The sequence below is a fragment of the Zerene cesonia genome, chromosome 1 (genome assembly GCF_012273895.1).
Source record: "Zerene cesonia ecotype Mississippi chromosome 1, Zerene_cesonia_1.1, whole genome shotgun sequence".
Classification (NCBI taxonomy): Eukaryota; Metazoa; Arthropoda; class Insecta; order Lepidoptera; family Pieridae; genus Zerene; species Zerene cesonia.
In genome coordinates, this window is record NC_052102.1 from 949,111 (window position 1) to 963,672 (window position 14,562).

Consider the following 14,562-nt stretch of genomic DNA (forward strand, 5'->3'; position numbering starts at 1 on the left):
TTTATTCAACAGAAACAGATTTACCCTCAACTATACTAATTAATTTCTTACTTATTTTATACTACCGTTATTACATTATACACCTACGAACAAAACCAGAAGAAAAAAGCTATATAGCGTATGAATTATTCGGATACGCAAGTGTAAAACTGATAACTTGAATTAGAAATCAATTCAGTAGTTTTCACGTGATTCAGTAACAAATAACGAAAGTTGCCATAAACTGAGTAATTCCACTTCAACTTAGCACGAAAAAATAAATATGATCCACAGAGAAATGGCGGAAGCAGCTATCGCAATGGGCGGGCTAAGCGTCACAGGGTGTCTAGCAGACTTCTCCGTCTACATCTTCCACCCGTACGGCGGCAAGAAGTCCAGCCTGAAGGAGGCGCAGTGGTCGCCGCTCGCGGACACCGAGCGGAAGGACTCGCTCAGCATCAACGTGGAGTTCGTCAAGTTCCACCTCTCCAGGTTCAGGAAACTGGACTTTCAGACGGACCAGGATCAGTCCAAGGCGACTGTTCGGTTCTCAAGTGAGTGTGGCAGTGACATTGCAAAATAAATTTCTGGAAGCGGAATTTTCTTTTTTTTTGCACTTTTTGGTTTTACATCATTAGTCAATAGTGTATTATTTTAGAAAATGATATCTAATGCACTTTAATTAATGTTTTATAGTTTATAATTTAAGCATTAAAATAGTTTAAGGAACAATGAGATATGGAGTTCAATGTCCCAATACTAAACAGTATTGGAAAATGAGTTACATCATACCTTTATACCTTAGTCATATATTCTATGATGCAATATATTATAATCGTTAATTGATTAACTGTTTCACAAAAAATCACCGAAATTAGCATTACACTTTAAACAATTGTATTGTTCAATTTGAAACTTGAAATTTGAATTTGATGGTAAAACGCGAGTCCGTTCACAGCGATCGTGGACGTCGGCTCGGCGTCGTTCAAGTACGACATGCGGCGGCTGGGCGAGATCCTCGCGTTCCCGCGCGCCTGGTACCGCCGCTCCATCGTGCGCCGCCTGTTCCTGGGCGACGTCAGCCTGGACCTCGACCAGCCGTGAGTGGACAGTCGCTTGCCTCTTTCATTGTCGAACTACTTGTTTTTTAATACCTACATATTATAAATATGTATCGGAAGAATATTTTAAAATAGTATTTTTTATCATCTACACGGGGTAGCGCCCTCTTAAGTAAAGAGTAAAGCAAAATAGAAAAAAATAATTTAGTTCCGAAAGGGTGAGTTTGAAACAGATAATATTTCAACCCACTAAAGTATATATTGATAAATAGTTAATAGAAAGAAACATTTATAGATCGACCAGCAATAACACGCCGGTGTCGCCAGTTCTACCACAACGCGAAAAGGCGAAAACACTCGATCCACAAAAGTCGAAAGGTGAGTTATATTCCAAAATGTTATGTTAAAGATAAGAGAAATAAACAGTATTAGAACATTCTTCATCTTAATTATTAAATACTTAAAAATGTAAAAATTACTGTCCCTCAGAGAGCAAGCAGTGGGGCGCTGCGTGGGAAACCTTGGTGCTGTTCGCCGTCAACTTTACGCGTCTCAACATTCACATGAACATGGGCAACGTTATGGGGAATGTCAGGTAACATTATATGTGTATAACGTTTAATATTTAAAATTAGTAAAATTTATGTGGGTATTAAGAATAATAATAATCAATTTAATAATTTTCCTGCCTCATTGTCCGCATTACGTGTGAGCATGTAACGCGTAACGTAACGTAACGTAACGTAACGTAACGTGGTGGTGCGCAGCTGGCAGAGCCGGTCGCTGGGCGCGTCGGGGCGGCTGAGCATCGGCAGCACGCGGCGGCGCCACATGGTGGTGCGCGTGGCGCTGGGCGGCTCCGCGCTGGACGCGCGCGCCGGCATCGTGGGCGGCGCCATCAGCCTCGCGCAGCTGCACGCGCACGGTGAGCGCGCACGGCACTTGCGTGCTAGCCGTATAGTAGCGATGATCCGGCTCGAAGGATCAAAAAGTCATACGTATGGCTTGCTGGCAAGCAGATTGCGTCGCCCATAGACGTCCAAAACGTAGCCAAGGGGCTACTGAAAATCAGCGCTGCGCATTACGCGTAGCACACGCTGAGTAGATACCCTTTTTATCACCACACTGTTTAGTCATAAGTTCACTTTTTAATTTTAATTTTAATTTAACTGTGTGTAAATGTGGTGGTGTTAAATAAACATTATTTCTTTCTTTCTTCTTTCAAAATAGAGGTTATTGGTGTCGCGAATTGGAAAATGTGATGATTGATGTTATTTTGACAAAACTTGAAAACAAGACATTGTTGTGCTGGCGAGTAATTATTATATATTATGTATCCGATTCGGATATAAAGACCGTCTAGCTGATATTCCACAAACGGAATTATTCATCTAATGTATCGTCCATGCGTATGCGCAGTGCACGTGGAGGAGGAGCCGGGCGGGAGCCCCGCGCACGTGTGCGGCGTGCGGCTGGCGGCGCTGGAGCTGCGGCTGGAGTACATGGGCACGGCCGTGCTGCTGGCGCGCCTGTCCCGCCCGCGCGCCGCGCTGCGCGACCAGTGGCAGGCGCGCCGCCACCGCCCCGCCGCCAGGTGCTGCTTCTTGCTCTCCACTTTTTCGCTGCATTTCGCTGACGAATTGTGATTAATACTGACTCATGACAATAAAAGAGTATCGTGACTATTTGTGACTAAAAGTTACTACACTTGACTAATGTTGGCTATTTGTGACTAATGTGGACTATTTATGACTAAAACAGATCAATTGTGACTAATAGTGACTATACGTGACCAATGCTGACTATGAGTGACTGATAACGCGTCTTTATGACAAATTGACTATTTGAGACCAATTTTTATTATGGGTGTTTAATATACACATAATGCAATATGCATATACCCAACTTAATTTTTTTATATCACCTCCAGCCGTCCAGCAACAATCCTCACGCACTGCACGCTAAGCTGGCACCAGCTGCAGATCCTGATGAGCCGCAGCACGACGCCGGACCTGCTGAAGATGCAGCTGAAGCTGGAGGAGTTCTTCACGCAGCAGTTCAAGTCGAGCAAGCGCGTGTTCAGCTCGCTGCACCCCAGCTACGGCACCATGCGACGGGACAGGAAGGAACGTGAGTATACGTGACTCGGTTCTGATAGATTGCTGGTGCGAATGGTTCTTTTGTCGGCTTGTGTGTGCCATTGCTGTTGTGGAATATAGGTAAATGTTACGGTACGATTGCAAAACCGTTAATTTATGATCTGACTGGTGAGATAGCTAACTTTCGAACAATTATCATCTGTAACATTCTATCTGGAATCCAACAGTGTCTGCAATGTTACGGTAACGTATACATCAATAAAAAAACATTATGCAATAATGTATACTTTATTATTTTAGTGTTAAAATCTTGTGACAAGTAGTAACTAACTTAAATTATAAAAAAGTACTTTATTTAGATGTTTCCTACACTCATAGGCAAACTCTATGTCCGTTAGTGATATATTGACGTGACAACGTCTTAAATTAGGTTGCGGCTCGGAGTCACTCATGAAAAAGTGTAACGCCCGGTAACGTTACGATGAGTCACCGAACTATGATCGGTCCGCCGCGCGCGCAGCACTAGAGAATTAGGCGCATTGAATCGGCGCGTGCTTGTGTCTCTGTCTCTGTCTTTTTAGTAAACGAAATATATTTTCTATAGTTAAAATTTGTGCAATTCTTATTTTCATTCCATTCCTTGTTCCTATTGTGCAATTTAATAATATTCATATCAATAAATATTCTACCGAGAAAAAGACGTTGTCACGTAAAATCTTCGCCCGTAAAACCGACTTTACAGGCAACCATTTTTTTTTTTTACTTCAACTTATTCTGGAAAGATCTTCCGTTGTTTGCTTTATCTGAATCTGTCACTTCCCCGTTTTCCTCGTAATTCTGTGCAAAAACACTTACACACGAAAAATGTGCAGCGACAGCGACGGCGGGCGGAAGCCAGCCGCCGAAGCAGGTGTTGCGGCACCACCGCCACTGGCAGAAGGTGCTGCACTTCGTGGCCGGGGTGCCGCTCGCTAGCGACCCGAGTTCGAACCAGCAAGGTTTGAATTTCAATTTATTTTTAAGTGAATTTAAATATTTCAAAGCCGGTATTTTTTTATTCGTAAACTTTTTGTATTTTATTTAAAAGTGATATAATCGTTTAATACTATAGAGTTATTTTAAATCTGAAAATATTAAAACTTTCTATAAAAGTCAAAATATTTATATTTAAAGCCTTTCCGTATCTACCCCTCTTTCTCTCTCATAAACAAACACACACATTTCAATAACCCGCTTAGCGACCAAAATAACTCAATGTGTATTTATACAGGGTGTGTCCTGGGCGGCAGTATGGAGCTGCTGGGGTCTAACATCTCTCTAGCGTGTTTCCATGGCAACAGCTTGAAGGCCAAGTCGTGGGCGCTGTTCAGTTTGAAGGACGTCTGCATCAGCTTCGCCACCGAGGCTCAGAATCTCCACAATGAAATTGGTAACGTTTAGATTCTGGACGATCTTCTAAATTAATTATGTTTCAAGTATGACACATCAAATATAGTGTCTGTTATTTTGGTGATATGGTTTACGATATATTAGGGAAGACACATTAATTTCATACTGCGAGCATGAATTGGGGATTCTCTTTTTAATTTTAATGTATTTCGCTATAAGCCGAATTATGACAAAACATTCGCTAAAGTAGAAATGTAAAAGGCACCATTATTTTCAATAATAACCATAAATATTGCATTAGTTATATGTTTAACACGTTTTTATTAGAAATTTTGAAAGAATAGAAAAAATTTGATCACGAGGCAGGATTCGAAATTTTTTATTTTTAATTCGAAATTCTGCGTTTCTTGCCTAACCGTAGCAACGGTTGCTACGGTGAATCCTGCCTCGTGATCAATTTTTTTCTATTCTTTCAAAATTTCTAATTTATAAAGCATTTCAATGCTATAAAACTAAAAAAAATTAACACGTTTTTGTTACTGGCAACAGGTGAAGTGGAGGTGCACGCGGTGCAAACGCTAACCGCGAGCCTCGGGGGCGCGGGCGCGGGCGCGGGCGCGGCGGGGGGCGCGGCGGGGGGCGCCGGCGAGGGCCGCGCGGGCGCCGGGGCGCCGGGCCCCGCGCCCGGGGGCCACCAGTCGCTGGCCACCGTGTGCCGCATGTCGCGCACCGTGCTCTTCCCGCCGCAGTTCAAGACGCTCCGCGAGTGGTTCCAGTACGCTTTCGCCGATAGCGAGATTGACGGTGCGGGCCGACACACCTCTCTCCTCTCGTATAAATACTCGCATAAGACACGAACTCATTGAAAATGGGCTGTGCTCTCTATTCTTAATACGTAATTTTTAACTGATAGATTTTTTTTTAATAATATGTTATTAAAAAGATAATATGCAAATAAATTCAAATAAACAATTCAAATTGCCCACAAAGTTTATACAAACGTAAATAATTCCAATGAAGAAGTTTTGATAACTGTCCATAGCAATCGAATTGTTCCCGTCGCTGGAGCGAGAGGGCGGCATAGCGAGTGCGGCGGCGGCGGGCACGGGCAGCGCGAGCGGCGCGGGCAGCGCGGGCGGCGCGGGCAGCGGGTCGGGCAGCGGCAAGTCGGGGCACGTGCGCGAGGTGATCTTCGCGCTGCCCGCGCTGCAGCTGCACCTGCGCACCAGCCACCGCCAGCCGCAGGAGGTGCCCACTGAGAACGGTGCGCTTTGCTCCTTCGAGACGGCAATCCATTTAAGAGTTTGAATTAACATTTAATTTATCTCCCTGACAATTTTACGTAGTGTATTATAGCCTAATTAATTTCAATGTATTTTGTATTCAAGTTATACCATTAAATTATATAATTATTTGTTTATATAGATCCAAAACCAGTAGTGGAGTGCAGCTTCATCACAGAGTTCGAGGACCACATATTCGTGTCGGTGGACGCGGAGGCGTTCCTCTTCCTGCACGACCTCATCTCTTCGTACATCAAAGAGAAGGAGCGGGTGGTACGGCATATTTATTTATAGAATTTAAAATTAGAGAAGGCAACTTTAAATATATCATTTTTTTTTTACAGAAGCATTAAACCATCTCTGCGTTACATTAATTAAGTTTATGCCTATTTTGTCCTGTAAAATTAGACCTTGGCACTAATTACAATTCCTGTTTCAAACTGATAATTCCCCTTGTCCTTTTCCAAACCAGATGATTTGTTATTAAAATCCTTTTTTAGTATTAATTGCACCCGTGTTGTGTCGAAAGTGCTAATAAGTGTATGTGCGCAGATGCCGGTGGGCCGCTCGACGGCGGGCGAGGCGAGCGAAGCGGGCGAGGCGGGCGCGGGCGGCGCGGCGCTGGACTACCGCGACTACCACTGCCTCACCTGGCACCTCGAGCCCACCGTGCGGTGAGACACTACACTACTTTCTTTGTTGGATTTAGGGGACCATGTGGTAGAGGTGTATAGAGAAATTGCGTCCCCCTTACTCCAGATTGATGTTCAGTCGCGTGTGGTATTATTTTTAATTTCCTTTTCACTAAAAAATTTTACTATTTCAGAGTCTCATTGGGAAGTACATATTTGAAAGGTGCATGTTTAATGACGGAGATGTTTTTTCTATTACTTCTAGTTCTTAAACATTTGTTATGTAGGTTGCTGTCGTGGGCGGGCAAGTCGATCGAGCCGTACGGCGTGGACTACATCCTGCAGAAGCTGGGCTTCAGCCACGCGCGCACCACCATCCCCAAGTGGCTGCAGCGCGGCGCGCTCGACCCGCTCGACAAGCTGCTGGCGCTGCTGCTGCTGCGTCTGCTGCGTCTGCTGCACCACAAGTGACCACCTGGCGCTGCTACAGACCGATCCCAACTGACCACCGAGTCTACAAAATCCTACCATATCGACCGAATCCAGCTGTAATGCGGCTTATACGAAGAAACGTAGGCTAAATCCAGGAATTATTTGACACCGTATTTATGAAGCGGACGAAACAGAAATCGCAAGGAACAAAACACCATGAAAATAAAAACAATCTTCCAATTAAGAGTAACAAGCAAGGACTCAAAAAACGAATATTACTTGGACATAATCTGTTCCTGAAACTACGATTAACTTATATAAACCAATTCGACCATTATCCTGGAAGTCTGTCTCTTTGAGATAAACATTCTTACGTCATATTGAACAGGGACAGGAAGAAACAAATCTAAAACTTCCGCCTTGTTTGTGACTACTGGATTTGAAAATCCTGCATTTTATTGGGATTTACATTAAGGCACAGAACTTGATGACGATTTATATTTTAACTTTAGATGTCCGAATTCGAGTTGCATACCAATAAAACGTCACTAAGAATGTATTGGAGTTAATTTTAAACGACTCGATATTTAACCGTGATCGTAAGCCATAAAAAACAAAAACTTTTAATTGGCTGAAAATTTTGAGAAGATAGGAAAAAGAGAGAAACAAAAATAATTAAAATAACATTAAATTGTGTACCTATTAATGTTGTAGCATCACAATGAGAACTTTTATATTAATTAGTAAAATTAATAGACAAATTTAATGTTTTTCAAAGTAAGTATCGATGTTTAGGATTTTTGTAATACCACCTTAGATATGTGCTTTGTTGCAACCCAACGATGTAGAAAAATATCAAAATAATCACTATAAGATATTAAAAATGACATTATCGACCACTTGATTATGGTCATTTTTTTTTAGTAAATTTAGACTGAACTTTGATATACGTTTTGGTAGCTTGTAAATTATAAAATGTATCTAAATATTATTATTTATAGCGGCATTCAATATATAGACGTTTAGGGGGGGGATAGGAATTAACTCCTTCGATCAACTGTACAATATTTAGAAAATGTGAAAAAATTGGTGCTATATATCTCACATTTAAAATATAGTTTCGAAAATGATATGATATTAATTAGAGATTCTATTAATCCCAGTGGAATTAGGAATTTAGTAAGGTTTCAGTGAAATTTTTACTTCTATGAAATATTTTTTTAATTTTCATTATTTAGGCTGTCTCCCAATGTTAATTTAAACTTGTCTCGTTGATCGAAGGTCTTAAAACTGGATAGCAAAGTACAATGAATGAATGTACTTTTCTTAAAAAATACTTCTCAGTTTTTTATTAATTGTGAAATCTATCGAAACTATATTCAATTAATCAAACGATCGATTTAATTAGATGAAGTATACGCATTGCTAGTCACGTTTTGTTTTTGCGTTGTAGTTTGGAGTATTTCATCTATACTATATTAATACTAATATAAAGCTGAAAGGTATGTTTGTTTGAACGGGAACTACTGGACCGATTTCAAAAACTCTTTCGTTTTCCTAGTTGGTATGTTATCCTTGTGAGCTATAGACTACATACGTACCACGAGCGAAGCCGGGGCGGACCGCCAGTTTCAAAATAATATAAGATTACACAAGTCACCCTCCCAATTTCCTTTTAATATTTTAGAAAAAGTATGACGCTCTCAAAAGCATTCTCATATTTATAGAAATGATTATTTATTTTTACGATTTGTGGTATTGAGGGAAGGTTTATCAATTATTATTGGGCTTGAAAATGTAAGGGGTTAAATTATAAATTATTTTAATAAATAATTCACCGTTGATGCAGAGATTTTACATTACAATTCATTCCAATTAATGTTAAATTTTGTATATTTATGGTATTGTTAATGTTTTCGTGTTGGTGTAAAATGTTTGAAATAGGAATTCATAATCAATTTATATGATTTTAAATACGATTTGGATAAAAAAAATATTAAATTGTTTCATTTGATTACCCAATAATTCAAATAGTTAAGGTTTTATAGAAGTTTCATTTTGATACAATGTGTATAATTTAGTAAGGACATTAGCAATACTAGCGTGTTAAGTTGGCAGTTGTATTATTTTGTATAGAATACTTTCGTTTGTAATAATTATGCTTCTTACGTACTGAATATATTTTATTACCGAACATTATTTGTACATAATGAATGTGATATCAATAAATAATTGAATAATTGATTTTGTTTTATTGTTACTTATTGCATCCTACTTTAAAACAATTTTATCTCACTAAAATTCATGGGCAAGATAGAATAGCAATATTTGAAAACTTCCACTGATTCGAAATGTAGATGTAGAAATAGAAATGTTCTTAACTCGATATTAGACCGTAAAGGAATCGAACTTACGCGGCGCTATTTCCCCCGCCGTGTCATTAGTGTTGCCATTCTAAACAATTTTGTTCAGAATGCCTAAGTTGGGGTAAAGTTGGTTTATACAATAATACAATATAATCGCAAAATAATTATTTATTTAAATAACAAAATCAAGCTTAACATACATTAAAAATTACAAAAAGCTTGATAATTGATCTATATTGAGATCCGTACATAGAGCATAAACTACATTCAAATAATGGCAACGAATAATTTTGACGAAGTGGCATATAATAAACACTACAATATCTCCACAGAATATCACATTCAAAACATGTAAATTTTTTAATATTTTTTATCAGTTCTCATGAGATCTGTTTTTGTACTGATATTTATTTAGTCCAATGTTCCATGCGATATTTTCATTAGCAGGTGTAGAATTATTCCACGATTATTTATTTACCCAACCAATTTAGACTAAGGAAAGAGTAATTATACAAGAATAACTTATCATACAGATTGTCATAATTTATAGACAGTCAGTTCGTGTTTACGTTACAGGGAGGTTACTATGACGTCCTAAAGCAGGACGGGACTAGATACGTGGTCTAGCGCCATCACTTTCCCACACTGGCATTGACAACACTTCATTTTTAATAAGACCATGAAAGAAAAAATAATATTTCTTTATCTTGCTTTTACATCCACAGAAAATGTTTTTGTTCAGTTTTTGTCGCATGGATTAAATGATGTGATGACGTTATACATGCGGCAAACTAAAGATGTGTTTTGCTAAATTTTGTTCAGATACAAAAAAAGTTCGAAAATCTATAACTATGACATTCATAGTAATGTATTCCTGACTTTATGACGTCACTTCGCGATTGCGACATTTTCAGAATAAGATAATTTTTAAACACAAAAAGTGAATGAAATCCTGAATATTTTGAAGCCTAAAATTTTGAAATGATCATTTACTGCTTTATGACGTCACGGTAGGCCTCCAGATCATAGGCCCCTATTCGTAAAAATTAGTTTGGATAATTTTAACTGCATCTGTCTTTCAAGTTATATAATAATAAAAAGGAATAAAGCAGTGCTTAAATATTTATTAAAGAAGCTTTTAAAGAAGCTAAGTTTATTTGGTGGTAATTATTGGGTGGTGATTTGAACTTATCAACTAAAAACTATCGAATCTAAAACTATATAATAAACACAGAAAGAGCGTATTTTGTACGAATAAAAGGTTGACTTACAAACAATATTGGGCATTCAAGTATTTATAGTTGTTTCTGAATAACCAACACCTATGGGTACTAAACCTACATGCTGTTCTAAAAAATGCAGAAATATCTGTGATTCGATACAGGAAATTAAAAATATATAAAAGATTTTTAACTATGCATTTCATTGCTTTATTACAAACCATTTGTGATTTCTAGCAGCATAGAATTATAAATGCATTCAGCCGCAAACGAATCCTACAATATCACATTTCTTAGCACATTTGTTATTTCTGCTGCTTTTTTTTGCAAAACTTATTTTTTTTCGTTTTTATTATTATCAAATCAACTATAAAGTATGTACATGTATCGCCCTGAACTATTATTTTTTATCGACATACTTCCGAGTCTAAAATATCACCATGTTCGGCAAATAAATAAAAATCAATCTGATAAGACTTGTAATTTTATTTGTTCCGTCCGATCATCAGCTGCTTATGGTGAATCTTAACTCTCGCTTGATGAGCAGCAAAAATGCCTTTCCTCTCCAAAATCAAACCATCATTTATAATTATTAATTGTGCTTTCAAATTAGGTCATGCACTAGCGACACTAGCGCTACACTGGCTCTTAAGCGTGCGAGTAATTATTCAATCAATTAATATACTTTCAATTACGTGAATAGAAATAAACTCATTGTAAATTAATTGGAAGGGATGCCAGATAAATATGTGTTATCTGACACTGAGGAGTGACGTTAATTTTTAAAATTGATATTTTTGCACACAATTTATTCCAAACTATAGAAGAATTTTATTCATAATAATGCTCGTATATTTATCGACCGTAAAATATAAACGTATCTACTCAGATGTTAGACATTAAAACTCTGGCGATGGTAGTTAATATCAAATCTTGTATTTCCATCCTCCATCTACCACTAGCTATACAGAGATTGCAAATTTGTTTTCTAAAAAAAAAAGTATTTGACAGAAGCTTATGGTAGAATATGGTAGATTATAAATATTTGATAGAATTTTATGGTAGAAAATGGTAGATTAGTGTATAGTGAAGTTCTGCGTGAAGTCATATTCAACGGTCGGTATGACGGTCTGCACGAACTTCAGGAACACGATGAGGTAGCTGTGCACGCCGAGCGAGCCGCCGCTCTCTGTCACCGTTTCTATTATCTTCTTCATTACTTCGGCGTGCCTGGAAATCAATTAATTTTAATTTATATATGTTTTTTTTTAAACTAGACAATGTTTAGAAGCGTTTTTCAATCGTCATATTCGGTACCACGTGTTTGGAAATAGCTTCCAAGTTATAGTTAATAAGTAATAGTTTCCAAAAGTCGGTAAGAAACACCTTAGTCTCTGTTATAATAAATCTGAAAGTAAGTGCGTATGCTTCGCTGTCATGCCCAAACCAGGTGACACGATTGTGATTAATTTAAATTTTGAACATAGATATAAATTAGAGTTAAAACAGGTAAGTTTAATACTAACAAATAAAAAAACACGCGTATTTTTTTAACAACACTGAAAATCTTCAAAACTGATAGTATCATTGAATTGTAACATTGTGTGACAAGGGGCAGGGGGTATCAAAACGTTTGTGATGTCTCATTTTAAGATTTAAAACATCTACTAAGATGCGTTATAGATTTGAATTTACCTTTTATTATGCATAAAATTTGAAAACATACAAAGGGAGTGGGTTCGTAAGCTGTGACAAGGAGTGGGGAGGGATAAAAAGGACCCAAAATTCGTATGACGTAATTTATGGATAGCCCCTTTCAGATCTCCATTTCATTTCGAATCTTTCACACACTGACTTGAATAGAGAATCAGAAAAAAACCACGTTATATCACCTGCAAGGGTGCACGGACGCCATGGATGGCCCGGAGAGGTGCGGGTGCGTCTCCATGGTGACCGTCTTTTTGGCGTGGTCCTGCGACACATCCTCGTACATCTGCGATACGCTCAGCAGCTTGCGCTCCTGTTCATTAACAGTTAATGTCATCATCATGATCATCATCATCACCATCATTTGTATTAACTAGCTGTGTTTTCATTTACGCAAGAGCTGACAACCTTTTAAGCTGCATATTAGCATTATTATTCAGCAGAAATAGAACAAATCTAGAATTTTCAATTTACATTAATCTGCGGGTATACGGAAACTAAATCCTTATCCAAGGTAGCTAATCCAAAAAAAATCTCATAAAAAAAAACGCTCACCTCATCATACCCGATGAGCCAGAGCCGCGGCGTCTGGTAGTACTTGTCGTAGGTGATGTGCAGGTCGTACGTGCGCGTGCGCACGATCTCGTCGCCGCCGCGCGCGCCGCCCGCCGCGCCCCGCCCCGCGCCCCCCGCCGCGCCCCGCGCCGCGCGCGTGCTCAGCGCCACCGACTGCCGGACATACATACATACATACATACATACATAATAACGGAGAGAAACGCACATCATTTCACGAACACGATATATACAATTATATAGTATGAAAAAAAAACATACACAAAATTAACGGATTTTGATAAATTTTAGTATACAGACAGGGTTTGACGTAACTTGGGTGACAGGATACTTTAATACAGATTAAATGTTCCCTTGGGATAAAATAGGAATAGTCAGTCATTAAATCATTTCTAAATGTCCTAATTCCACGCGGGCAAAGCGGTATCTAGTATATCGTACAACAAATGCATGTAATATATAAAATCAATTTATTTTCCATCCAAACTTTGTGAAAGCATTACCAACTTTTTGGATTTGTATACAGTTTCAGATATTAACCTTAAATTTACATCAGCTAACAACATACCGGGTCCACCTCATCCAACAAGCCAGACTCCTGGAAGTGCTCCATATCCTCAGCCTCCCCATCATCTCCATCATCGTCATCGTCTCCATCCCCATCCCCATCCCCATCACTATCTCCTGTTTCAGCTGCATCTAATGTCATCTCGCATACCTTGATTTAAAACAAAGAAATAAAAAAGTTCAGATTTAAGATTAATTGGGTTTCAAAGAGAACAAAGAATCATTGTTCAGTGCTTTACTTTAATTAAAGAGCATAAAGTGAAATAAGTGATGAGATGAAAGATTCAAATTGTTTTCAAAAGTAAATGTGTTACCAACCTGAACCTGACTTGGTATCCTGAATATGCTACGCCTATAACGAGTTGCCAATTTTTAAGCACAAGCCGGTACCATTTTCATTTTTTAAAAGACAATAATTTTTTTTCTGTCTTTCTATCGTTCTTATTGGAGAATATTATGTTCTAATAAGCTAAAGCTAGTGTTATATTACATTAAAATTCCATCCTGTTTCTTAAAAACAAAATTAAAAAAACAATCAATACCCCTCAACAGTAGTAGGATATATAGTCAATATCATTTATTTTTGAATAGCTTTACCTTCTCTTCAACAGTTGGTGATCCTGCAGAGTCATAGTGATGCGTATCCACCCAGCCACCTTCTCCATCATTTTCATCTTCAATTATTTTCTCATGATCCTCACAGTATTCTATCTGTAGTGGTATTAATATTCTTTTTGAAACATTTATTACAATCACACAAGAACTGTTTCTCTCATTTAAAAACAAGCAAGGTTGCATCACATAAATACAAAGTTTTTCAGATAAGCTGATAATAAATAAACGAAACAACTATAAAAAAAATCAAACCAACTTCAAATATTCAGAATTTGATCAAACTCAAATAGTCCCTTTTGAGTGCTAAAAGGTACAAAGTTTGAATTAAATCTGTCCATTTAAAGTGGGTCCAATTCAAGCCTAAAGTTAATAAGTGTGCTAAAAGCTAGTTATGTTTATTAAAAACCCTTGGTTTGTTGCTCTTTCGCACAAAAACTACTGAACCTATTGCAATGAAATTTATTACGTACATACGTACAGAACATAGACTGATGTACAACTGGAATAACATATAGGCAACTTTTTATTCTGATATTCCTATGGGATATAGACTTACGCGGGTCGGTTTGCTGAGGTGTAAGTGTATACACGTGTTTGTGCTGCGCAGAGTTGTTATTTAAATTTTCTTTCTTTTTT

At 38.1% G+C, this 14,562-nt stretch overlaps 2 protein-coding genes across 2 annotated transcripts in view; one reads left to right on the forward strand and one right to left on the reverse strand.

Moving 5' to 3' along the window:
* Window positions 1-7,524, forward strand: part of LOC119829464 (transmembrane protein KIAA1109) — a 39,808-nt gene extending 32,284 nt beyond the window's left edge. The window contains exons 44-57 of the mRNA XM_038352019.1: window positions 274-533; window positions 938-1,079; window positions 1,336-1,418; window positions 1,530-1,635; window positions 1,808-1,965; window positions 2,460-2,634; window positions 2,971-3,170; window positions 4,012-4,137; window positions 4,410-4,568; window positions 5,078-5,332; window positions 5,571-5,792; window positions 5,954-6,084; window positions 6,364-6,485; window positions 6,731-7,524. Coding sequence (XP_038207947.1) covers window positions 274-533; window positions 938-1,079; window positions 1,336-1,418; window positions 1,530-1,635; window positions 1,808-1,965; window positions 2,460-2,634; window positions 2,971-3,170; window positions 4,012-4,137; window positions 4,410-4,568; window positions 5,078-5,332; window positions 5,571-5,792; window positions 5,954-6,084; window positions 6,364-6,485; window positions 6,731-6,914 — 2,323 coding nt within the window. The 3' untranslated portion in view covers window positions 6,915-7,524. The remainder of the gene's footprint in view (window positions 1-273; window positions 534-937; window positions 1,080-1,335; window positions 1,419-1,529; window positions 1,636-1,807; window positions 1,966-2,459; window positions 2,635-2,970; window positions 3,171-4,011; window positions 4,138-4,409; window positions 4,569-5,077; window positions 5,333-5,570; window positions 5,793-5,953; window positions 6,085-6,363; window positions 6,486-6,730) is intronic.
* A 1,870-nt stretch (window positions 7,525-9,394) lies between these two features.
* LOC119830373 (ubiquitin-like-conjugating enzyme ATG3) overlaps window positions 9,395-14,562 on the reverse strand; it is a 7,056-nt gene continuing 1,888 nt past the window's right edge. Inside the window, exons 3-7 of the mRNA XM_038353368.1 lie at window positions 13,909-14,022; window positions 13,313-13,462; window positions 12,724-12,897; window positions 12,354-12,481; window positions 9,395-11,691 (exon numbers count right to left, since the gene is read on the reverse strand). Of these exons, the coding sequence (XP_038209296.1) occupies window positions 11,538-11,691; window positions 12,354-12,481; window positions 12,724-12,897; window positions 13,313-13,462; window positions 13,909-14,022 (720 nt within the window). The 3' untranslated portion in view covers window positions 9,395-11,537. The remainder of the gene's footprint in view (window positions 11,692-12,353; window positions 12,482-12,723; window positions 12,898-13,312; window positions 13,463-13,908; window positions 14,023-14,562) is intronic.